We start from the raw sequence: 23,264 nt of genomic DNA on the forward strand, positions 1-23,264 counted from the left end.
TTATATTTATCCTCATTGTGTATGAGGAACTTTAATAAATAACATCAAAAACATGATGCCATGGGATCGTATTGCTTAGATAAAAACTATATTCAAGGAGAAGTATTAAAAAGGTACATTAAAGGAAACTTTAGGAACAGTTGTAAGAAATTTGTGATGGGGGAATGAGAATGGTTCAAGCTTGGGAGCCAAGGGCTCTTGTCCGTGACTCTGGAGTCTGACAAACCTAGATTTTAATCCCAGGGGCTCCACTTACTAGTTGTATGACCTTAAATGATCCAGGCTCCCTTGCGTCATGTGACATAAAAATCAACTACTTTTGTGCACTTGTGTTCTTGGCAGCACTATTCACAACCCAAAGGTGTCCACAGATGGATGAATAGATAAACAAAATGCGACATGGACATTCAGTGAAATATTATTCAGCTTAAAAAAGGAAGGAAATTCTGATGTGTGCTACCACATGGACGAAACTTGGGGACACTGTGCTTAGTGAAACGAGACAGACACTGAAAGGCCAAATGCTACATGACTCCACTTACATGAGGTACCCGGAATAGACAAATCTATAGAGAGTTTCGAAGAAGGATGGTTGTCAGGGGCTGAGGGGAGGGGACGGGGAGTTCGTGTTTAATGGCTGTAGAGTTTCAGTTTCGCAAGATCAAGAGAGTTCTGTGGGTGGATGTGGTGATGGTTGCACAACATGCATGTGTTATCACCCAACCATACTCTTGACAATGGGTAAGGTGGTCAGTATGATGTAAAAATGCATAAAAATCAACTACAGGAAGTAATTTTATGGACTCGGATAATGGGGAAGGATGGGGGACAGTCAGGGGCAGCGGGTGTGACTGATGCTTTGTCCCCTTGGGATGATGATGACCAATGATGGCATCCTGTCAAAAGCCAATAACCCCTCCTCCCCCTCAAGTCCAAGGACAGTCTGTGACTGGCCCAGCTTGGGTCATATACTTATTCTACTCCAGATCACCGTGCACACCAGGGATGGGGTGTTGTGGCTGGATGGAGCTAGTTTCAGGCCCACCCTAGAAGGAGGGTGGGGGACATTCTGGGCAGCCCCAAACAAAGGCTAGCACAGTAGCTAAGGAGATTAGATCCCAAGAAGGACCCAGAGCCATGGGGAAGAAGATTGGAAAGGGAAAATCTGTCTTCATGCTTCAGGCAGAGAGGCAGTGGGGAGGGGGAAATTTCAGGGCCTGGTGCCAGGGGAAACTTAAGAACAACCCAGAAGTGGCCATGACTTCCTGACACCATAATAGCCAAATAGGCGCCCAGCCACTGCAGACAGGGGGCGCTGCAAAGCAAAGCATAGAGACTGCACAGCCCCTGGGGCTTCCACCTGGGAACAGTCTGGCCTCCAACCCATGTAGGATCTGAGGGCACAGGTAGCCCAGTGCAGGTGACGAGGAGGTAGGCTGGATGCCACTGCCGTTTCCAAGAAGGCCAGCAACTTCTCTGATCAGTGCTTTGCTATGGTTCTGGAACCTTCAAGTTATCCCAGCTCGCTAGCCCCCTGGGGTTCAACAGTAATTCCCTTAAAACCTGGAAAGAGGACGTGGGCCTGAGGAGGGACTGCGAAGAGTCAAGGAGTGAGTGAGAGCAAACCCTGACGTGCTCCCTCTCTGAGAGATGGGGGAGGAAGACCGGGGAGGAAGGGTGGGTGAAGTGGCTGTGGCAGCGGGGCGGGGAGGTGGCCTGCAAGAGGGCAGTGTAGCAGAAAGGACAGAGCCGACTGAGAAGCCCCGTGGCCCTGCGTCTGATCCCCGATTTATGGGCTACGTGAGCTCTGATGTGTTACTTTTGCTCGAAGCCTTGGATGTGGATAATGATGCCTGCCTTACAGGCTGTCGTGAGTGTCACCTGAGGTCAGGTCGTCTGTACAGGCACAGCTCAGCCCTCCCACGTGTCTGCAAGACAGCAGTTTCCCACCAGTGTGCATCTCGGCGCTCTTTCCGCACGGTGTTTATGTGTGCACGCTTCGGCTCAGCCCCTTGATCTTCCTTTGTCCCGAAAGACCTCAGGGCTGCAGAGAACGAACTGTTTGCCATCCACCCTCAAGATACAGGAGTAAGAAGCCAGGCCCAGCCCACCCTGTCTTTAAGCACAATGACAGTGGCTGCAAAGGCCAGGCAGTGCCACAAGCATTTTGCAGGGAGTTGCAAAAGCAAAATCAATCAATCAATCTGCGGGACAGGCTGAGCCGCTCTGAGGAGAGGTACGCTCTTTGGAATAAGAAAATCATGAGAATCTGTGACCGCAATTATTAACCACTCAGCAATACTCCCTAATCAGTTCAAGGGAAGATAGAAGGATGAGCAAAAGGGCCAGGTGGGGTTTTTTCGTGCCAACAAGTATGATTTATTCTGGAAGCAGGTGTCTTCTAGGATTTTTTACAATGTGGATTGTTAAAAATTATTCCTAATGGAAGAGAGAGAGACTGTCATACCTACAACTGCCAAGGGGCAAGGACCCTTTTTCAAGAATGGACCTCTAGGTCGGCGCCTTGATGGGGCTGGACAGGCCAACGTGGGGCTGGAGAGTCTGGGAATGGGGCTGGCGGGAAGCCGAGCTGGTGCGTTGGAAAAAAAAAAAATCAGTGTGAGAGAAAATTCCTACGCACACTACAAACGTGGGGGAGTCTCGAGGACATCCTACTCTGTGAACTAAGCCAGTCACAAAAAGACAAATAGTTTGTGGCCCTACTGACATAAAACAGCCAGAGCAGTCTGGTTCACGGGGACGGAGAGGAGGCAGGTGGTTGCTGGGGGCGAAGGAAGGGAAATGCAGTCAGTGTTTAAGGTGCACAGAGTTTCAGTTTTGTAAGAGGATGTGAGTTCTGTGGACAGATGGTGGCGATATTTGCACAACGACGTGAGTGTACTTAATTCCACCGAACTGTATACTTGACACATGGCTAAAATGGCTAAATTTTATGTTATGTGGATTTTACCACAATAAAAAAAGAGGAGGGGAATAAGGAGAAGACAAATGAATGTGGGCTTTGTGGTGAACTTTCTGTGGGCTTTCTGGTGGGCTTTTCTGGAAAACTGGTGACAGGGGTGAGCACAGGGAGGCCGAAGCCAGCGATGTCACAAGGCACAGGGCTGTAATAAGAGATGCTGCTGCCGGGGGAACATCCTCAGTGGGAGAGGGGATTTTAAGAACACAAGATGGTTTAATGTTGATGTGAAGCTGTTGGCTGGACTCATAGCAAATCCCCATCCAGCCCCTGATCTGGGCTGAACGCTGCTGCACATATAGGTTTTGTGTGGGGTGTTTGAGAAAACCCAGAGGGACCGAATCTGAGTTGCTGTGAGGTAGAGCGGTGTTGCCAGCACAGGAGGGAGCCATAGTCTGGGGACCTCACTCAGTGGAAGTAGCAGCTCGGAGCCACAGGTGACCATGACACGGGGGATGCTCAATGCCTCCCATATCTCCCCACCCTGGCTTTCCAGGGAATCTGCAGAAATCTCAAGGAACACACTGGACTTCCAAGAGGGTCAAAGGCTATCTTCTCTAGATTTTAAAGGACAAAAAAACCCCAACTGGGTCACATTTATGGAGTATCTCTTTCCTCCTTGATCTTGCCAACCACCATTTTGCTAATGCTTATGATTTTCAGACTGCAGCCACCACCTTGGGTGAGGGGTAGAGCACAGCGGGGAAGAAAGAGCAGGGTTCCCGAGCCAGACATGCTGGATTTGGGTCCTGGCTCTGCCACTCACTGTGTGGCTTTGAACGAGTTAGTTCCCCCATTTGAGCCTTGATGTACTCACCTGTAACATGGGAGTGATGATATTAATAGTCTACCTCACAGAGCTTTGGGGGAATCGAATATTTGGGGGAATTGAATATGGTACTGGCAGGAATTCAACAGTGGGTAGTGACGGTTACTTTTCGGAGGCCTGTGGGCTCCTGACATCTGCTCTAACCTACCCGGATCCCCTGTGTGTCTTGGCCTGGGTGGGACAGAGCTTCTTCCTCAGGCTGCCCTTCAGCTCTTAGGAACATAGAACCAGCAGGTAAGCCCCGTGTGGGTGGTAGCACTTGGGCTTTCTCCAAGGGAGCCGGACGGTTCCGTGCAGCCCATCCTCGCTCCTGGAATAAACCCCCAAGTACAGACCTCCTATAGAGAGTGGAGTGGAATTGTCCTCTTAGGGGGAAGGCAGCCTTTTAATAGGTTCCGTGTGATAGGAAAGTCGGTGTTGCTGTTGAGGTGGGTGAACTGGGAGCAGCCCCGAACCTGGGGACAGCTCCTGAGCAAGGTGGCCAAAGGGACTCAGACTCCGCATTCTGCCTTTGGCTTTGAATTTCTGTCTTCTGTGTTCTGGTTCAGATGCATCCGGAGAATTTGTGCTCTCCCGATGTACTCTGGGAGAAGGGAAGACATCCGTCAGCAGAGGACAGGGATGGGCCAGGTCCCTAGCTGGGAGCTGCTCTAGGGATCTAAATGGACGTCTTCTCCCCGCGAGGCCCCAGGCAGAAGTGGGTCAAGCCCAGCTGGGTGCTGCTGGTGACCCGGGAGGAGCTGACTCCCTTCTCTGAGCTTCACCTCCACCTCTTCTTTCTACATCCAGACAACAAATACCTAGGGAGTGCCTACCTGTGCCGGATGCTCACCTGGGATGCCTTACAGTCTAGTGGCAGAGAATACGGTACGTGGTGGGTAGCTGTCCTCTTCTCTGCCCCTGCCCTGGCCGAAGACACCAGGAGGATGCAGCAGCCTCCTGCCTGGTCTCCCCTCAGCCCCTCTTGCCCCCAGTAGTCCTTCCTCTACCTGGTAGCCAGAGGGGAACTTGTCTGGACACCAGGCCCTCTTATAAGCCTCCAGTGCACCCCCATGTCATCTGGGTGAGACCCAGGCTGGCCCTGCCCACCTCATTTCTTACCACCAGCCTGACCCATAAGGCCCCAGCCACCTTGGCCTAAATATGCTTTCAGCCACACAGCTGACAGGTTAGAGCCTTATTTCTGGGCTCTCCGGAGGCCCGCCCTGGGCTGGAACTACCTGTCGTTCAGGCCAAGGAGCCCTCTCCCCACCCTGCCAGTCCTTTTTTTTTTTTTTTTTTTAATTTTTTTTTTATTTATTTATGATAGTCACAGAGAGAGAGAGAGAGAAGGCAGAGATGTAGGCAGAGGGAGAAGCAGGCTCCATGCACCGGGAGCCCGACGTGGGATTCGATCCCGGGTCTCCAGGATCGCGCCCTGGGCCAAAGGCAGGCGCCAAACCGCTGCGCCACCCAGGGATCCCCCTTGCCAGTCCTTCTTACTGCCCCTCACTTCCCCTGCTTTATTTTCCTACCAGTACCTATCCCCCTCCGATGTTTGGATTTGCTGTCTGCACTCCTCCTCACTAGGATGTGAGCTCCATAGCAGCAGGAACTTGTCTGGACTCTTCCCCAGAGCCTAGCTCACAGCTGCTAAGGAAGTCTCTGTTGAATGGATGAGTGAATAGATGAATGGGTGGAATGAGCAGCTTCCTGGGGCAGAGACTCATCTCCAGTGTCCTCGAATCCCCCGAGGCATACAGCCAGGGTGGGCCTAGGGGTGGGGGTGAGGGTGGGGGGGAGAGCCCCTGGGATGATCTGCTGCATAGAATCTTACCTGGTTGGTCGCCTTTGGGTAGTGGTGGGGTCTTCGTCTTCTTCGGGGATTGGCTATAAGGGACACAAAGGGAATGTGAGGCTGGAGCCCACTGCAGCAGAGTGGCAGGGTGGGTGCGGTGGGGAAACAAGTGCTCCAGGGAGCCCAAGAGCCCAAGGCGCCTGGCCCCTGCTGGCACCACCCCCAAGTGGGACCTCGACAGACAGCTGTGACTCCACTGCCTGCCGTGACCACGAGGAACCTCCTGGGCCCTCTTGCCCCAGGAGCGGTAAGGGAGGCCCCCGCCCCAGCCCGCCCCGGCCGTGCTTGGCTCCTGCTTCCTGGCAGAGAGGAAGCCTTCTCCTGTGAGTGGAGAAGCTGGAGCTCCTGCTGCCCTAACGGAGGACTTCCGCTTTGCACCAAAGCAGGCCTTTTTATGCACTCGGTCTAACTGTCCTCCCTACAACGCTAGGAGAGTGGTTTTGAGGGGAGCAGCTGAGGCCCATGGTGGGGGCAGTGGCTCGCCCGAGGTCACAGCGAAGCCTGCCTTCCTCCCAAGCTTCTCTGGTCTCTCAAAGCAGAAAAGAGAACCCAGTTTAGGGCCAGAGCGAGAACCCAGGCCCTCAACAAACCTAAATGAGCACAAGCACCTGCCCCCTCTCACCAAGCTGCAGCCACCCCCAAACTTAACATTTCCTAGACTGAGCGCGTTCCTGCCTTCGCTTCCTGACGGTCCCCAACCTCTCATTTGCTCCTTCAAATCCTACCTGTCCCAGCCACGTTCCGCAAAGCTCTATCGGGGAAAACCAGGGAGATTGTCAAAGTGATGCATCCCCTGGCTCATCCCCCACCTGCTGTTAGAATCTCCAGGAATCTGCATTTTTAACAGGGTCTCTGGCAAATCTGGGTGCTGCTGGGCTTGGAAGTTAGGCTGGATCCCAGCTCTTCCGACTAGCCAGGTGACTCTAGGTAGTCTCAGCTGTTGCTGAGTTTTCTAATCTGTGAAATGGGGGTAACGCTGCCTCTTTGGGTGGTTGTGTGGACTCCAGTGGTGTCCGGCAGAACAGTTGCCACACTATTGCCAGGTCCCTTGCTGACACCCTAGCCCTACCCACCTGCTTGGTGAGGGCTTCCCACTGTACCCTCCCCCTGTGTCCTCCAGCTGTCCGTGATGGTACTTCTGCTCCCCTGTGTCAGCTTCCCCTCTCTACTGGCCTTCCCCGAGACTAAGAGCTGGAGGGCTAGCTGTGGCTTCTCCGGCCCTGTCTTGCTACAGCTGACACAGGTCACCCCTCGGGCATCCCCCATAGTCAGCCGCCGACATGTGGGCTGCCAGAGGGGCCCTCAGGCAGCAGGGGCTGAATCGGAGGGTCCCTCGGGGAGGGCGCTGGGCCTCCTCCTCCAGCACAGGCTCAGTGAGCCCAGTGCCTGGATCCCGTTTCCAGACCACTCGGCCTCACCGGGGAGGACAAGTGGCTGAATGGGAGGGAAGAGCTCTGGGAACAGAGGGGCAGGTGAGGGGTGTGAAGCTCACCTGTAGGGCGGCTGTTTCTTCTCTTGAGATGGCTCTTGGAATTCCTGGAGCTGATGGAGAAGTTTTTCCAACGGGATAGAGGCTAGGGGCTGTGGAAATTGCTGAGCCACGGCTGTTTGCAGGAGTCCCAGGGCCAGGTCTTTCTCTGTAAGCACAGCCAGGGGGCATGGTCCTCAGTGGCCGGACCCACCCTATCCTGTCCCCGCTAGGGACAAGCTGGAAGCAGGGCCTCGGCTCTTCTGCCCAACCCTGGCCCAGGGCAGCTCTCTCTAACCATCTCTCATTTTGCTTCCAGGTCCACTTTGGGGAGGCCCCTGTTCTATCTTGGCCCCTGTGTGTGCAGAGCACCCAGCCCCTCCCCACCTTTCTCTCACCACACAATCACATGCATGTTCCTTGTTCTCGGCACCTGCTGGCCCACCCAGTGGTCATGCCTCTGGGCTCTCTCTGCAAAGCCCCCTGGACACCTGCCTCCTGCCCTCCCCCTCCCCTCCTCCCCCACTATCTCCGGCTCCCATCACCACCCCTCAGCCTCCCACCCAGATAAACCTTCTGCCCACCATTCCAGTGTGTACAAGGACGTCCTTTCACGGTTCCTGTGTGTGTGTGTGTGTGTGTGTGTGTGTGTGTGTACGCTTCCCGCAGTGGTAGGTGAGGGGGGCATGTCTGCTAAATATATCTTTGGATTTTTCCCTCCTGGGTGCCAAGGGTGGTCAGTGGTCAGTATAAAGTCCCCTCCAAGAAGCAGGGTCGAGGAAATCCTGCCGAGGAAGGGCGAGGAGGGAGCAGCGGCCCTATCCCTCTGGAGACAGGTGCATTCGGGGCCCAGAAGGAAGGCCCTGGCTGGGAGCCCAGTGACATCCAGAGAACAAGGCCCTCCGCAGCCTCCACTCCGAGAAAGCTCTGGGCCCCGGCTGTGTCCTCACCTTTTGGGGGAGCGTAAAGTAGCCAGAACTGGATAGCGCTCAGGGAGTCTGTCTGCAGGATCTGACAAAGGAGCTCCAGGACCTGCGGGCAGGAGGACAGGCCCCGGGTCAGTGAGCCTGGATGACATGTCCCAGCCAGCAGCACAGGCCCTGCTCCTACAACATGTGCTCTGAGAACCACATGCTTGGCTAAACTGGTCCCCACCATCGTCCCTGCCCTGTGACTTTGCATTTTACACAGCACTTTCTCTCCCCAAGTGGAAGAGTCTTAACCTCCTCACTGGACAAATGAGGAATCTGAGGCCTTGAAAGAGGACGACCCCAGCAGGGAGAGTGTGACACAACAAAGCTCCATATCACGTATGTGGATCCCTCATCCCTGAGCCCTGCGTGGGCTGATTGTACCCCCAAAGTCCCTCACTGGGAAGGCAAAGTCAGAGCTGGCTGCTCGGAGACCCACCGAGTCCCGGATCCCTGGGTCCTTGGCGTGGGGGTTTCAGGGACCCCACGGGCCTCCCCACCCTGGAGCTCCCAGGGTCTGGAGACACTAGCACAGAGGTGGGGAGATCCCAGCGGGCGGGCTGGGGGTCAGGGCTGGCTGATGCTGCAGATGACCCCGCGTGGGGCTCCATCCCGCCAAGCAGCATGAACGCTTCACCCTCGGCCGCTTCCTCAGCCTCTGGCATCTCTGCCACCGCCGGGCCCTCTTTCCCCTGCAGCCTCCAGTCTCGTATCATCGGGGGGAGCTCCAGCTCTGTGTAGCAGGATGGGCTACGGGGGCTCCCTAGGCCAGGCTGCTGACGGTGGCTGTGGCTACGGTTGCCTGGAGTTGGGACCCGTGGTAGGAGGTGTAGCCCCTGGAGTCCTAGGAAAGCAGGGTCCCCTTAGTGCTTGGCAGTCGGTCTTCCCAGGACCTGAGGGGGCCTGTCAGTCCCCAGCAGGTCGGCCTCATCCTTGGCAGAACAGGAACCGGGCTGAACCCCTTCCCGGGCCTCTGGCTGCTAAGGTGCCCCCTCAGCCCCAGATACCCACCTGTTGCAGTGACTCCCCCCGCCCCCTGGGTCTGCCCCTGGGCCCTTCTCCATTCTCCCCGTCCGACTTACCTGCCCGGGGCCCCCTCCCCACAGGACCCGAGAACCTAATTCCAGGCAAGATGAGGCCGCCCTATGGTGGAGAAAGTGTCGTTCTAGTCTCCGCTATGCTGCTCCCTCTCTGGGGACCTGGGCCACAGAATGTCACCTAGCAGGGCCTTAGCCTCCCCATCTGTGGAATGGGGATTCTGGGCCCTGTCTGCTATCCACTTCACTGGACCGTTGTAAGTCTCCAAAGGGACTGCATGCTTGAAAGCACGGGTCACAGGGAGGGTGTCAAGATGCTGGCTCGGGGACTAACCTTCCCTGGAGAACATGTATGCATTTTAAAAGGAACCACAGGTAGCCTTAACCCACCAGCATCGGTCACAGACTCATCTCAGGCCTTGGCCGGTGAAACTTAAACATCAGAAGATAGGTCTGTGCTTCACTGTGGCACCCACCAAACCCTGCACAGTGTGGGGAGACTGGGCTGGGACTGGCAGGGCTGGCCGCAGGCTGCAGCACACCCGGGTGTGGTTCGGGGACACACTAGGCAGGACGTTCTTCTATGAATGTCATCCAGCCGCCGTAGCTCCCTTCCTGAACTCATCCAGTGCCACAGCTAGGATAGCCCTTCAAGACAACATGTGCATGCTCCCAGCTTGCGTAGATCGTGGAGCTAAAGCCCCAAGTCGGGGGAAGGCGTTAAAAGAGAGGGAGAGCTCCCCGCAGAAACCTGGACACGGCAGAGGATCGGATCCAGGTGCTTGACTCCCAGGTCAGGAGTTTCTGAGGCTGATAGCCTCAGGTACAAGTATCCTGGGAGAGGCCACACCTTTTTTTTTTTTTTTTTTAAATTTATGATAGTCACAGAGAGAGAGAGAGAGAGAGAGAGAGAGAGGCAGAGACACAGGCAGAAGGAGAAGCAGGCTCCATTCACCGGGAGCCCAACGTGGGATTCGATCCCAGGTCTCCAGGATCGCCCCCTGGGCCAAAGGCAGGCGCCAAACCGCTGTGCCACCCAGGGATCCCTGTTTTTTTTGTTTTTTTTTTTTTAATTAATTAATTTTTTTTTTTTAAGAGAGAGAGAGAGAGAGATGGGGAGAAGGCAGAGGGAGAAGGAGAGAGGATCTTGATCCCATGACCCTGAAATCATGACCTGAGCTGAAATCAAGAGTTGGGCAATTGGGATCCCTGGGTAGCTCAGCGGTTTAGCCCCCGCCTTTGGCCCGGGATGTGATCCTGGAGTCCCAGGATCGAGTCCCACGTCAGGATCCCTGCATGGAGCCTGCTTCTCCCTCTGCCTGTGTCTCTGCCTCTCTCTCTCTCTCTTTCTGTGTGTGTGTCTCTCATGAAAAAATAAATAAAATCTTAAAAAAAAAGAGTTGGGCAATCAACTGACTGAGCCACCCAGGCACCCTGAGAGGCCACACTTTAAAGCAGTTTGTAAGCGTCCTAGCTGGGACTGCTGGGAGCCTGGGAGCAGCGACCACATGTTCTCTGCCCTCAGACCAGGCCTCTGTTGGGCCGTAGCTCCCAGCGTTCCCAGGGCCTTACCAGCAGCTCATGATCCTTTAGGAAAACAGTCTGGACTCCTTCATCTTTGCCAGAAGAATACATCCGTGGGCCCTGGCGGGAGTGGCGGCGACCAATGACTCGGGTGGAAGTGGGGATGAGCCTCCCAGTCTCGGCCGAGTACTTTGCCCCTTGCTCCCGCTGAGGCTCCTCCTTCTGCTGGGAGCAAAGTGGCCAGAGACTCCAGGCAGTGAGAGAGAGATTGAGAGAGAAAGAGAGAGGGAGAGGGAGAGAGGCTCGAGGAAGAAGGGGAAGAGAAGGAGGCCCAGTCACACCTCTGGGGCTTCACCTCCCCTCCTGCAATCCCAGCATCGCAACATTGCAGGGACCTGGGAGGATGACCAGGCCAGCCCCACCCTGTTCTGGACCCCTCTCCCCAGCCAGGGACTCTCCCCATCCAAAATGCTTCCTTCTGGAACTTCTTCAATGCTGGAGACCCTGGTGGTCCTCTGAAGTCTTCATTATTCCTCCTAGGGAGACCTGCCCTCCCTTCCCCTCACCCCTGCACCCATCAGAGATTGGAAAGCAGTATTTTAGGCCAAGACCCCCATTTCCTACCTTAACTCCAGCTCAGCTACCCCTCAGATTTGTCCCCTAGAACTTGGCATCCATTCTTTGCCCTGGGAAAACCTCCTGAGCTAGGCCTATTGGTATGAGGCCTGGGACCTCCTACCCCTGCAACCCCAATTGAGACTGCTAGTATACTTCTCCCCACATTTATTTGTTTATATTTTCACTTTTTTTTTTATTTTAGAGAAAGCAAGTGAGAGAGCATGTGCGTGGGAGCAGGGGTGGGGCAGAGGAGGAGGGAGAGAAGCAGACTCCCCGCTGAATGCAGAGCCCGACGTGGGGCTCGATCCCAGGGTCCTGAGATCAAGAGGTGGATGCTCAGCCCACTCAGTCACCCAGGTGACCCTATACTTGTCCCCATTTTAAAGATAAGAAAACTGAGACCCCGAGAGCTTAGCCGAGTTGCCGTGAGCATTGCAGTGAGTAGGCCACAAATCAGAAATGAGAACTCTGCTGCCCAAGAGCAGGGCAGGGCCAGACTGTCCCAAGGGCCAGACCTGTCCTGCATCCAGTACCAACTACTTCCATGCTGCCTCCCAGTTGTCTTTACTGGATTATCAGCAGATAGCACCCACGAAGTCACCCCATCCTGTTTGAAATCCTTCAGTGATTCTCTATTCCCTATGAGACTGGGTGCTACAGGAAGTTCAGAAATGAAGAGCAAGCTCCTCCTTTTTGCCCACATGCAAAGTCAACCCCTTCTTACCTTCCCCCCCACCCCCAACCCCACATGGCTGCCCGCTTATGTTGCCCTCTTTAAGCATGTCCTGCATTTCCCAGCTTCTGAGCTGCATGTGTCCATTAGGAACGCCTCCCCGTCCCCATCTGCCCATCCCACCTCTGTTATGCACCCTTCTTGGATCTCCCTACCTAGCCACCTTCTCTTCTCTTTTGAGCCCTTGCTGGACCCTCCTCGGGTGGGGAGGTGGATGTTCTGCAGCCCTCTCCTCCTGGGCCAACAGCAGCACCTCTTGTGGACACTAGTTCTACTGCCCACGAGGGGGAACCCACTTGGGAGGGCTTTCATGGACCCTTTGGATCTCTTCCCAGACGGCTCCTGTGTTCTGCACCCACCTCTTTGCTCTTCAGCTCATTCTCCTTGGTGAAGACGGCCACCCGGGAAGCCAGGTCTCTCAACTCCTTCTTCCATGCCTCTGGGAAGACATTGCCAGCTGAAACCCGGGGTCCTCCTGCCTTCCCTGTGGTACCTGGCATTGAGAGGCCTGGGAGTGGGGGGTGGGGGTGGGAAGAGCCTGCTCACCTCCCCAGCCTTCCGCCTGCCTTGTATCTTAAAGGGAAAGGGGGAGGCGGTGACCTTGAGAGGAGAAGCAGGAATCTCGCCATTGAGGGGGTGAGCGTGGTCACTACTCGAGGGGGCTGATGTTGATCCTAGCCTGTGGCTTCCCTGGAAGCTGCTGGGGATGCTTGGCTACCTGCGCCAACATGTGTGCGGGTTAGTGTAGCTGCGCCTCTTTTATGCACCTGAGGCCAGCACTGAGCCTCAGTTTCTGCAATGTGCCAGTCCCTCAGATACCGAACTTCTCTTGGCGAAGTTGGGGAGATGCGCTGCGGCTAGCTTCCCAAGCTGCTCTGCCCTGCACAGCTGTCCTGGTCCCCACCAGTGGGCTTCCCCTGGACCCTGACGGAGGGGAAGGGGGAAGCGCAGGGGCTGCCAGAAAGCTGCTGCTTCAGCTCCAGCTCCATCTCTGGCCAACTGCTCCGACGGGCTGGTGCCCAAGCCTACAAGCTACTCGACATTTCCCATATCAATCCTGTCTGTGGCTGTAAGTCACATGACTGTTGCCCCACTCTGTCTGTCCTCTGTTATCATGCCTCAAACACCTCAAATCTGAGTAGGGGCCTCATTTCTGAGGACCTGGGGGGTGGGGAATAGTGCAGATGCTGCTGTCTGAGGAAATGAGGAAAACCGCAGGGGACCCCACCGACCTAAGAGCGCTGGCTCTTTCCTTCCCAGGGACCTGCCTTGAAGGAGGGCAGCCCCTGGGGAGAGGGGCTGGTGCCCAACAAGTACCCACCAGAAGAAAGCCGGGGTTCCCGATTAGACTGCGGGTCTCCGATGGGGACAGAGATGGTGGGCAACCCCATCAGACAGCGGGATAAAAGTGTGGCTTGAGGCAAGGGGGCCACAGAGAACTCGTCTCTGACGACACAGACGGGCTTCCCGGTGAGATCTGCGAAGGGTGAGAGGCTGTGGGAAGGAGGGCCTGGGTGGACCCCAGGAACACCAGGAGGCTGGGAGGAGGCTGGTGGGCAGGGAGAGTATGGACCCCACTTCTTCCCTCCCATAGGTCGCTAGAGCTGGGCCCTCCGGCCACAGAGGCCTTACCCAGGGGGACACTAAGAATGAACAGTGATAGGCAGTGCTCAGGGTCACCCAGCGAGTCAGGGGGAGGTGAGATAGGACTCTAGTCCTGGCGTCCTTCTGATTTTCTATGACAGAGTGAGGAACTGCAGGTGTGAGCACATGGAGGTGGGCAGCTTGAAGAGGAGGACACGGGGATGGGGCATGGAGCCATAGTCTGTGACCAAAAAGGCCTGGGCTCAAATCAAAAGGAGCAAGGTTTAACCAGACCCCTTGGATAAAACTCCTTGCCATCTGTCAGCCTCTGCAGGGCAGCCCAGAGATGGTGGCGAGCTGCTTACACATGAGGACCCTTCTGGCTTCAGGTCTGTGTGACCGTGTATTAGCATACACGGTGAAGCTTCGAGGACCAGGCTGGTTAGGTCCTGGCATGCTGGCTCACTCTGTCCTTCCTGAAACATTCTCCTTTTTGGCTGGTGGGGGTGGGGGGCTCATTCCCATGGTCCCTCCTAACTCACAGGCTGCTCCTCACCTCCTCTGTTCCTTCCTTCTCACCTCCTCGCCCTCTCAGGCTTGGGGTCTCTGGGCTCAGCGCCAGACTCTCCTCTCCTGCATCTACACGGGCTCTTGGCTTGCCCATCCAGGCATGGCACTTCCAATGCCGTCCCTCCTTGAGTGGTGGCCAGATTGGCATCTCTCGCCTGAACTCCGGCTCCAACTGCCTACTTTACTTCTACCCCGAAGCCTGAAAGATGTGTGGAATCTCACATCTCCCAGATTCCCACCCAATTTCCAACCCTTCCCTTGCCCTGCACTGATCCTTCCTTCAGGCATTTTTTTGCCTCAGTTAATGTGATTCTGGTTTTCTAATCATTCAGGCCCAGCACCTGGGAGTCATCATTGACTTTCCTCTGCCTTTCCTACTATTTTTAACCAGTCTGCAAATCCTGTTGGTTCCACCTCTGTATAGCTCTAGAGCAGGGTCACTTGCTCTTCCATTGCTACCTCCTTGGTCTATATCCCCCTCCAGACAGCAGCCAACATGTCACTCCCGTCAGTTTTTTGCTTTCCACCTTCCAGTGGCTCCCATCCATTCAGCGAGATGGCTTAATGGTAAGTGGAGTGACCTCTAAGGCCCACATAATCTGGACTCCCACCACCTCTCTGGAGTATCCCCTTTCTCCCCCTCTTTACTCAGCTCCAGCCACACTGGCTTCCTTGCTGCTCCTCCAGCAGAGCCAGAATGTGTGCCTTGGGGCCTTTGTACTTGCTGTTCCCTCTGCCTGGGACATTCTTTCCTCCACTAGCCACACAGTTCAATGCCCTCTCCCCTTTAGTTCTTGGCTTAGATGCCATGCTATTGATCAGGTCTCCTCCCTTCTAGAGCCTTGGCACTTCCTACACTCTGACACCTCATCTATTTCCTAGCCTTTCCCAGCAGAGTCAGCTCCACAAGGTTAGGAACTGTTTCACTCACTGTCATATCCCTAGGGCCTAAATAAGTGATTGATCCATTGTTTGCACTCAACAGATATCTGATGGACAGATGGCTAAGTGGATGAATTGGCCTGAGTTAGAGAACAGAGTGCATTTCTGGGGCAGAACATTCATCCCTTTATCTGATTTGTAAAATGGGAGGATCAGCAATGAAGGAATGGTCTAGGGCTGCACAGTCAGCCTCAGAGCCTGCTTCCCCAGGTCAAGTCTTCACTTGATTGAGTGCTTGCAAGTGGCCAAGCAGTTCTCTCTCCCTGACCAAATCCCCATCCTCTCTGGGCCTCAGCTTGGAAACAGAGGCTGGATCCTACTTTTCTGGTCATCAGAACCGCCCCACCACCTCCAGTCAGGCCCCTACCTCCCCAGGGCCTACCTTGGATGTGGGTCACACGTTGTGGGTGAGGGTGGTGCCGGGAGAAGAAGGAGTGGTGGCTGAGGCGGCCAAAGCGGTAGGCCCCAGGGGTCTGGGGCTTGGGGGTCTTCAGTGCTGTTTGGATCAGCTGGAAATCCACGATCCCTGGGATCATCAGTTCTTTCTGTGGCCCGTTGTCCCCGTGGCTCCTTGGCCTGTGCCCTGACTTCTTTTCAGGCTTCAGCTCAGCCCTTGGACTGAAGGAGAAAGTCAAGGAGAAATTAATGGAGCTTCCTGGCATCAGTGCCCACCCAGCTCAGAACTCAGGGCTCAGATGGAGTCTATTCCTGAGACACTCTGAAATTGGTTTCCAGGAGTTCACTTCCACCCCATGGCTCCCAAAGCCAGGCCTCTCCTGGGGTCCTCTCCCAACTAGTCCAATCCAGTCCCAGGGAGCTTCTGTCTTCATAAGATGCCTTAGCAGGGAGCTAGGATCTATTGGAGAGAACTCAGATAGCATCTCCCAAGACCTCAGTTTTCTCCCAGAAACCCTCTCTAAAGCCCTAAAAAGAAGCCATAGACCCACCTACTCTCCAAATACCTGGGTTGGAGCAAAGGTACCTTATATACACCTCCAGGGGCAGGGGCAGACACAATGAGGACCTCACCCCAAGCCAACTGTTGGCAGCCCAGGAGAAGCCAGCTATGGGCAGTCCCCCTGCCCCCGGGCCCCCCCTCCAGGCAGTCTTGGCCCAGACTTCGCGTCCAGGGGCTGAAGCTGGAGCACCAAGGCCAGATGGCGCCAGCACGTCCTCTTCCCTCGGGAGCCCCTCCCAGGAGATGCAGAGCTGGTGGGGCAGCATTCAGAGTCCCAACGCTGCAGGGAAGCGTCAAGCTCTTGTCGGCTTCACTGGAGACACGTTTCTCAGGTTGTCTGTCCTCCACCCTGCACCCCTTCCCTCTCCTGAGGATGCCAGGCCCTGCCTCTGGAGGAGCCCGGGGTCGCTCCAGCATGGATCCAGAGGTGGGGTGATCTCCGCTGGGGCCTGGTGGGACCACCTGCCTGCTGGCTGTCTGCATTCCCTTTTCCCGGTGGCCCTGGCTGAAGGGAGGCCCTCTGGAGAAGAGGTGGGCTCTGGATATGCTAAGCAAGGGCCTCGGGGCCCTCTGAGGATTTCGCTGACCAGGCCCCTGAGTTTTCTGTGCCGTCCTCCATTGGCCTCTAAGGCATCTGGGACTTAAAGAAATAAAGCAAACCTTCTCTGAAAGTTGCAGTTACGTGGCCTCCCTACCCCAACTGACAGAGGAAGTCGCCCCTTAAAAATCTAGGAATTCTCACGCAGGTGCTTCTGTTCCCTGCCACCATGTCCTCCTCCCTCCAGGGAGAGACCCAGTTTGTGACCTGTGCTAACTCAGGCCTAAGAACCCACTGGGGGCTTGGCTGATGGCAGCCGAAGGTGAGGAAGGGCTGCCTCTCCTGGACCCTCCATCTGTTGGGTTCCCGCCACGCCACTTTTGTCTCCCAGCCTGCCCTGCCTTCCCCCCACCCGCTCGGATCAGCAGGGTGGGCACTTGGGGTCTTACCTCATCAATGGATGTTCAGCCAACTGGGTCTTCACGTCTGTGGCCATCGTCGACTTTCTAATAGAATAAAGACTAGTACACTTAACACTGGTGTTGAAGATGGATAACAGGAAATCTCATACGCTGGCGGTGGGAGTGTAAACCGGAACAGACACTTAGAGGAGAAAAATTGGCAGTGTGTGGTAAAATTGAACATTTGCAAGCTGTAGCGCTCAGCAATTCGTCTCCCAGACATATACCCAAGAGAAGCTCTTGCAGTCATATGACTGGGGCTGTTTGTAATATATTCAGACTAACATTGTTCGAATTAGCAAACTCCTGGCAACTTCCCAAGTGTCCAATGGCAGAAAGAAGGGGTGAGTGAGCGGTGCTACATGTGGGCAATTGAACATCGTACTGCAATGAAAATGAACCAGAGCTACCCAGAACCACGTAGATGAACCTGACAAATATTATGTGAGGTCAAGGAAAGCAAGGCCCAGAGGGCCACATAGCCTGAGATTCCTTCTTAAAAGTGAAGCTCAAAGGAAAGCAAAATTATCATAAATGTGATAAGGGAGGGGAAAAAAGGCAAGAAAATGCTAAACACAAAATTCAGCTAGTGGCTCTTTTTGAGGGAAGTCAGGGATGGGGGATGGGAGGGAGGGGAGCACATAAGATGTGTTAATGGTGCTATTCTAACTCTTGGTTTGAGAGGCTCGTTTGCTGGTGCTCATTATAATATGAAATAGTTCTGATTCAGTGAAGTGGATGAAAGCTGATAGGTGTTAAAGTCAAGAATTGTGATTGGTCTGAATCGATGGACCTGAATGTAGCTGGATATATAGATACGCATAAACAGACACATATACATACACATGCATATATAGATCTATCAATCTACCCGTCTATATCTCTCCAAAGTGCAGGGCTTGCAGGTGCTAGGGATGGGTTTGGGACCGGGAGTCAGTGCATTCTGAAAATGAACCCTCGAGTTTACAAAATCTGCAAAGGACCCCAGACATGCCCAGGGCCAGCTGCTGTCAGGTTCAGGTGGAAGTGAGAGGCAGCAGTCCTTGAGATGGGGGAAGGGGAGACCTGAGGTCACACAAGGACCCCAGGCATCCTGACTCCAAGTCTCCCCCGATCTTTTCTCTAAAGAGAAAAACAGTTGGTAGAACTTCCTTTGAAGGAAGCTTTGGACATCCTGGATGACGGGGGCTGGGCTCTAGAGCACTTACATGCTGCAGGCTTGCGGACAGGCCATTTGGAAGCCCAAACCCATCTGCCTACAGGAAAAAGTACTTGTTAGAACACAGACTTTCAAATGCTTTTGACTGTGATCATCGTAAGAGACTCATTCGTGGATCAGATCATGATCTACACACGCGTGTGCACACATTGGTGTGTATGTGAAACTGAGGCAGGAACATCCTAAAGCAATACCTACCCTACGATGCACAGTGCTATTTTCATCCTACTTTTGGTTTTCATTCTGTAAATCTTAGATATGACCCATTAAATTGATTTTATAAGCCACAATTGGGTCACAACCTGTAGCTGCAGTAGAGGTCAACAAGGACTGGGTCAGGCCAGCCTTTTCCAGAGTGGGCCAGGCTGGGCTCCACTGTGTCCACCTCTGTCCTCACTTCCCTCTCTGCCTGGTCCCCAACCAGCTGGACAGAAGGGGTCTGAATGCTCACATCAATCCTGAGACAGAACTTTCCTTGCCCCATCTTGACCTCTGTAGGTGCCCCCCGGCCCCCAGTCCGGCTCTAGTGTCCGTTTCCCTCCGCAGGAGATTGATCTCTCCATGGATCTCGACTCACCGAGGCAAATGCCTGCTACAGTCTGTGTGTGAGAAGTCCCTGCTGCCTGAGCAGAGGAGCAAGGGGAGCTACATCAACAGGAAGGCTCGCTGCTTCTGTGGGCAAGCCTGCTGGCTTTGTGACCATGTGAGCCAGTGGTTGCTAGGTTACCCCTTCCCCACAACTCCAGAACCGCTCTCCAGCACCCCTCTCCTCACCCCCACACAGCTCCTCTGATCCCTCCAGGTTTCTTCCAAGTTCCCACTCCACCTGGCAGTCAGCATTTTCAGTGGGGGCCAAGGGAGATGATGAGAGTCTGGGGCTGATTTGGGCCACAAGCAGCGGGCAGGGAGACAAAAACTGGCAAAGAGGTTGATGGAGCTGGGTTCCAGCTCTGTCAGCCTGCCTGGGCCTGATGCCACCATAGAGGGCCCTTGCCCCCACACATCCTGTTTCTGGGGATGGATTTGCAGACAGCTGTCCCTTAGCTGGGGAGGAGGGAGGCTGCCCAAGTGACCCAGATCATCCAGCCCTACTCTAGGCAGGATAGTTGGGTGGGAAGACCCTGGTTTTCAGTTGGGCAGAGGTTTCAATCTGATTCTGACACTTCCTAGATGTGCCACCTAGTGCTAAGCCACTCGTCCTGCCAGAGACACAGAACAGTGGTAAGAAGGCTCGGTTTGAATACCAGTGCTGCCACTTCTGAGCTGTGTGGCCTCCAGTGGATTACCTGATGTCTCTGACCTTCAGTTCCCATATCTCTGAAACAGATGTGTGACTTACACTTACTCTCACGGGACTGCTGGGAAGACTGAGTGACTTCGTGCATATTGAAGTGTTTAGGACAGTGCCAGGCACTAAGTAGGAGCGCCTACCATTCATGCCTTCTCGGAGCCTGTAAGACAGGGCAGCCGCCTCTACTCCTGGTGTCTTTCTGAAGGACAAGTGAGCTCAGGGAAGCCAGGTACCTGGCTTTTACCTGGCACACCCGAGATGCTCAAAAATAGTAATAATAATGCTCATTAATATTGGTGTCTTGGGGGATCCCTGGGTGGCTCAGTGGTTTAGCATTTGCCTTTGGCCCAGGGCATGACCCTGGAGTCCCGGGATCGAGTCCCACATCGGGCTCCCTGCATGGAGCCTGCATCTCCCTCTGCCTGTGTCTCTGCCTCTCTCTCTCTCTCTCTGTGTGTGTCTCATGAATAAATAAATAAAATCTTAAAAAATATATTGGTGTCTTGATGGAGTAGGATTTTATACTATATATAGGTATATAGGTGGGATGAGTCCGTAGTCCGAAAACTGCCTTGGGTAATTCACCTGATGGCTCTGAGACTCCACTGGGACACCAGTAAAATGAAGTGAGGATATCCCTCAGCCATGGTGTGTGATGAGATCAGGCGCTGTGAGGGGTGTAAACAGGTTCTGTAAACTAAGGGAAAGTGCTTGATGCGTTGTCTTCTGCTAGGAAGGAAGAACAGGAAGGAGGAAAGCTAGAACAAACCTACCTCCTTCAAAAGTTCTGCTTCTCCCAGCTGAGGGTGGGGATTCAAAGGACGGTGGCGTCCCATTGCGGGGTCGTCCCTGATCTTGGCCTTGGCCCAGATGTCCCTCCATCCGTGCAGGTCAGAATGGTCTCTTTGTAAGTGTAGCTTTTCCTGGGCCTGTCTCTGCAGGAATGAGGTGACCCCGTTGAAACCATTCTGCAAGCCCCCTCTCCCTTGCTTCTGGGAATCCTGGCTGCTATTATGGTAAACAATACCGTGTTTGAAAGAAGAGAAAGCTTTCTTTCTTTCTGCCCTGTCCCTTCCTGCTGCTTCCAGCAAACTCTTGGGGGGTTTCCCATCATGTGAGCTGTTGCCACTGAAACTAAAGTCCATCTTCCCCTTCTGATTGTACCTCTTATCCCTTCCATTGTATTCTTCAGAACCCAGCATGGGCACTGCATACAGGTTGCCGCTGTGAGGGTGAAAGGAGTACCTTAGGGAATGCCTTCAATACTGGTTTGTAAGGTTGATAACCTAATTGCTAAGCAAACCCTTCTGACATCTTCCTTATGGAGTGTTCAAGGCAGGAGGGTCTGTCTGCCTGGAAATGCATCAGAGTTTGGTCCTCCTGCTTGGATGCCTCTGTTACAAGAGCAGCAATATAAAATTTTATGGAGCACTTGCTATGTGCCAGGCACTGTGCCAATCCTTTTAGATATGTTATCTCATTTAACCCTAGAGATGGGGAAATTAATGATCAGAGAAATCCTAAATTACAAGTGTTGCAAATATTTCTAAAATTTCCATTTCGTTCTTTATAGCTTCTATATCTTTGCTAAAGCTTTCTATTTTTTCCCCTCACTTATCTCAAGCGTGTTCCTAATTGCTCATTGAAACATTTTTTTTTTATCATGACTGCTATAAAATCTTCATCAGATAATTCTAACATTACTGTCATTTTGGTGTTGGCATCTATGGTGTTTTTAGAGGAATTTCTCCAGAACATTGACATTTTCAAGTTTATAGTGTGGGTCGTATCTTTGTATTGTCTCTAGGAACTATGGTGATACTCTCGTTTCATTCCAGAGATTGGACTGGATTTGTTCTCTCTCTCTTCCTTGATCAATCCTGTCAAGGGTTATTATTTTTATCAGTTTTTTTTTCTCAAAGAACAAATTTTTTAGATTTGGCCCTCTTTAATTTCTTCTACTTTCTTTGGGTCTAATTTGTGTTCTTTTTATAATTTCTTGATGGGGTACTTAAGTCATTGACTTTCTGTTTCCTTCTTTTCAAATATATTCTACCTTTAAGGCCATAATAGCTGCATCCCACACGTTCTTCAAGTTTGTGGGAGACCCATGCTACCTTCATTTGGCTTTAATTTACATTTCTTTTTTAAAAAATATTTTACTTATTTATTCACGAGAGACACACAGAGGCAGAGACGTTGGCAGAGGGAGAAGCAGGCTCCCTATGTGATCCCAGGACTCCAGGATCACGACCTGAGCTGAAGGCAGCTGCTCAACCACTGAGCCACCCAGGTACCCCAATTTGCATTTCTTCAGTCAGGTGGAGCATCTTTTCCTATGCTTAAGTGCAATTTGAGTATGTTTCTTGCAATTCCTGTTCATATCTTTTATCCACGTTTTCTGTTTGTTAATTCTTCTTAATTGAATATATGCATTTACATATTAGAGAGGTTATCCCTTTGTAACATGAGTAAGAAGACCTTTTTTTCTGGTTTGTTATTTTTCTTTGACTTTGTATATGCTGTGAACTCAGTTTTAGATCTTTCTTCTGCTAAACTTCTACTCTGCTGAGGGCTTACTCACCTACTTTTGGACTTCAAACAAGAGAGCTCATTTTGATCCACTCTGCTTTGTTGGGCTTTCATTTATCTCCACGCAAGGTCAACACAACAGAGGCCAGAAGCATAGGCTCTGTAGACCCTTGGACCTGCCATTCCCTAGCTATGTGATCTCAGATAAGTTTTGACAACTTCTTGGCCTCAGTTTCCTCTTCTGTAAAGTAAAGATAATAATAATTCTGCCCCTTATGGGGCTGTCTGATGCTTAAGTAAGATAATACGTATATAATCACCCAGCAGGGTGCCTGGCCCATTGCATAGCTTGAGGCATGATATTTTTATTATTATTATTATTGTTTGCCCAAGTCATGTGAGCATTTCATGAATAGCTGCTATGTTATCTTAGTGCTATCCCCCAATAGTGCAGGAGAAAATCCTGTGATCCCATGCCTCTTGGCTCACCTGCTATGTCTTTTCTTCTTTGTACACAGAGTTCAGGATTGTGGCCAGGACCACTGGGTGCTTTGATGGCTGCCCTGAAAGTGGAGAGCCTGCCAGGCTCCGGGGGTTCACCTGTCATGGCATGGCCAGTGCCTCTATTGTCCCAAAGTCTGTGTGCCTAGCCTTCTGGTGGTCTTTTAGAAAAGAGAGAACGAAAGAAAGGGCATGACTAAAGACCACACATGGCTCCCCTGGGATGATCAAAGTTACCTGGTTACCTGTCAGCTGAGCAGAAATCTGAGCTCTGGAACTGACGGGTATAGACTGGTCTAAGCCAGCACTCAGGAAGGTCACCCAACTGGAAGAGCAGGCATCACAGAAGAGGGGAGAAGCCTGAGCTCTCTAGAAAAGTCTAAGGTCATGGAACCACACAAGCTTCCTCCCATTCATCCTTGCTCAAGTTAAATATCTCTCTGACTCCCAGAGAGCCCCAGTTGTCCCCTCATGCTCTCTTTTGACACCCCGTAATTCACACGATTGCGTGTCTCTCTTCTGCAAAGCTCTGACAGGTGGGAGGCGGAATCTGCCTTGTGCATCAGCTAGCATAGGCTCTGCTCTCACTCTGCATGGTGGTTACGTGGGTGTGTTTGTTCTGTGCTAATTCATTGAGCTCCTGGAGCAATGCCAGGTGCCCAGTAAATACT

General features: G+C 53.1%; 1 protein-coding gene and 2 long non-coding RNA genes across 26 annotated transcripts; 2 read left to right on the forward strand and 1 right to left on the reverse strand.

Moving 5' to 3' along the window:
* The first annotated feature begins 3,177 nt into the window (after nt 1-3,177).
* On the forward strand, nt 3,178-9,994 carry LOC119876191. Its single transcript, XR_005357928.1, has 4 exons — nt 3,178-3,417; nt 4,599-4,676; nt 8,323-8,424; nt 9,192-9,994. It is a non-coding gene; the product is annotated as an uncharacterized LOC119876191 (long non-coding RNA).
* TBATA (thymus, brain and testes associated) lies at nt 4,163-18,995 on the reverse strand. 24 transcript variants are annotated; one of them, XM_038534223.1, is made up of 14 exons: nt 18,847-18,980; nt 18,259-18,306; nt 17,039-17,095; nt 16,518-16,691; nt 15,476-15,711; nt 13,319-13,507; nt 12,357-12,490; nt 10,695-10,868; nt 9,168-9,228; nt 8,525-8,929; nt 8,065-8,146; nt 7,139-7,283; nt 5,626-5,678; nt 4,163-4,392 (listed from the first exon to the last, which is right to left on the reverse strand). In XM_038534223.1, the coding sequence occupies exons 2-14, from the start codon at nt 18,300-18,302 to the stop codon at nt 4,176-4,178; spliced, it is 1,971 nt and encodes a 656-aa protein (XP_038390151.1). In that variant the 5' UTR covers nt 18,303-18,306; nt 18,847-18,980; the 3' UTR covers nt 4,163-4,175. The 24 variants fall into 24 exon arrangements, with proteins under 24 accessions (XP_038390151.1, XP_038390150.1, XP_038390153.1 ...); XM_038534222.1 differs by having other exon boundaries at nt 12,357-12,505; XM_038534225.1 differs by having other exon boundaries at nt 12,357-12,505; nt 17,039-17,192.
* On the forward strand, nt 18,401-19,899 carry LOC119876192. The gene is made up of 3 exons (XR_005357929.1): nt 18,401-19,071; nt 19,440-19,490; nt 19,596-19,899. It is a non-coding gene; the product is annotated as an uncharacterized LOC119876192 (long non-coding RNA).
* The last annotated feature ends 3,365 nt before the right edge of the window (nt 19,900-23,264 follow it).

This window comes from Canis lupus, chromosome 4, assembly GCF_011100685.1.
Source record: "Canis lupus familiaris isolate Mischka breed German Shepherd chromosome 4, alternate assembly UU_Cfam_GSD_1.0, whole genome shotgun sequence".
NCBI classification, from domain to species: Eukaryota; Metazoa; Chordata; class Mammalia; order Carnivora; family Canidae; genus Canis; species Canis lupus.

Bases quoted from the DNA above. Each gene is read 5' to 3' on its own strand.
- TBATA (XM_038534222.1), bottom strand. From the start codon at position 18,302: ATGGGTTTGGGCTTCCAAATGGCCTGTCCGCAAGCCTGCAGCAT. The intron at 12,506-13,318 runs GTGGGTACTTGT...CCCCACTCCCAG, and splicing joins GGAACCCCGGCTTTCTTCTG to GCCTCTCAATGCCAGGTACC. The intron at 10,869-12,356 runs GTGGGTGCAGAA...TGCTCCCAGCAG, and splicing joins ATGAGCTGAAGAGCAAAGAG to AAGGAGGAGCCTCAGCGGGA.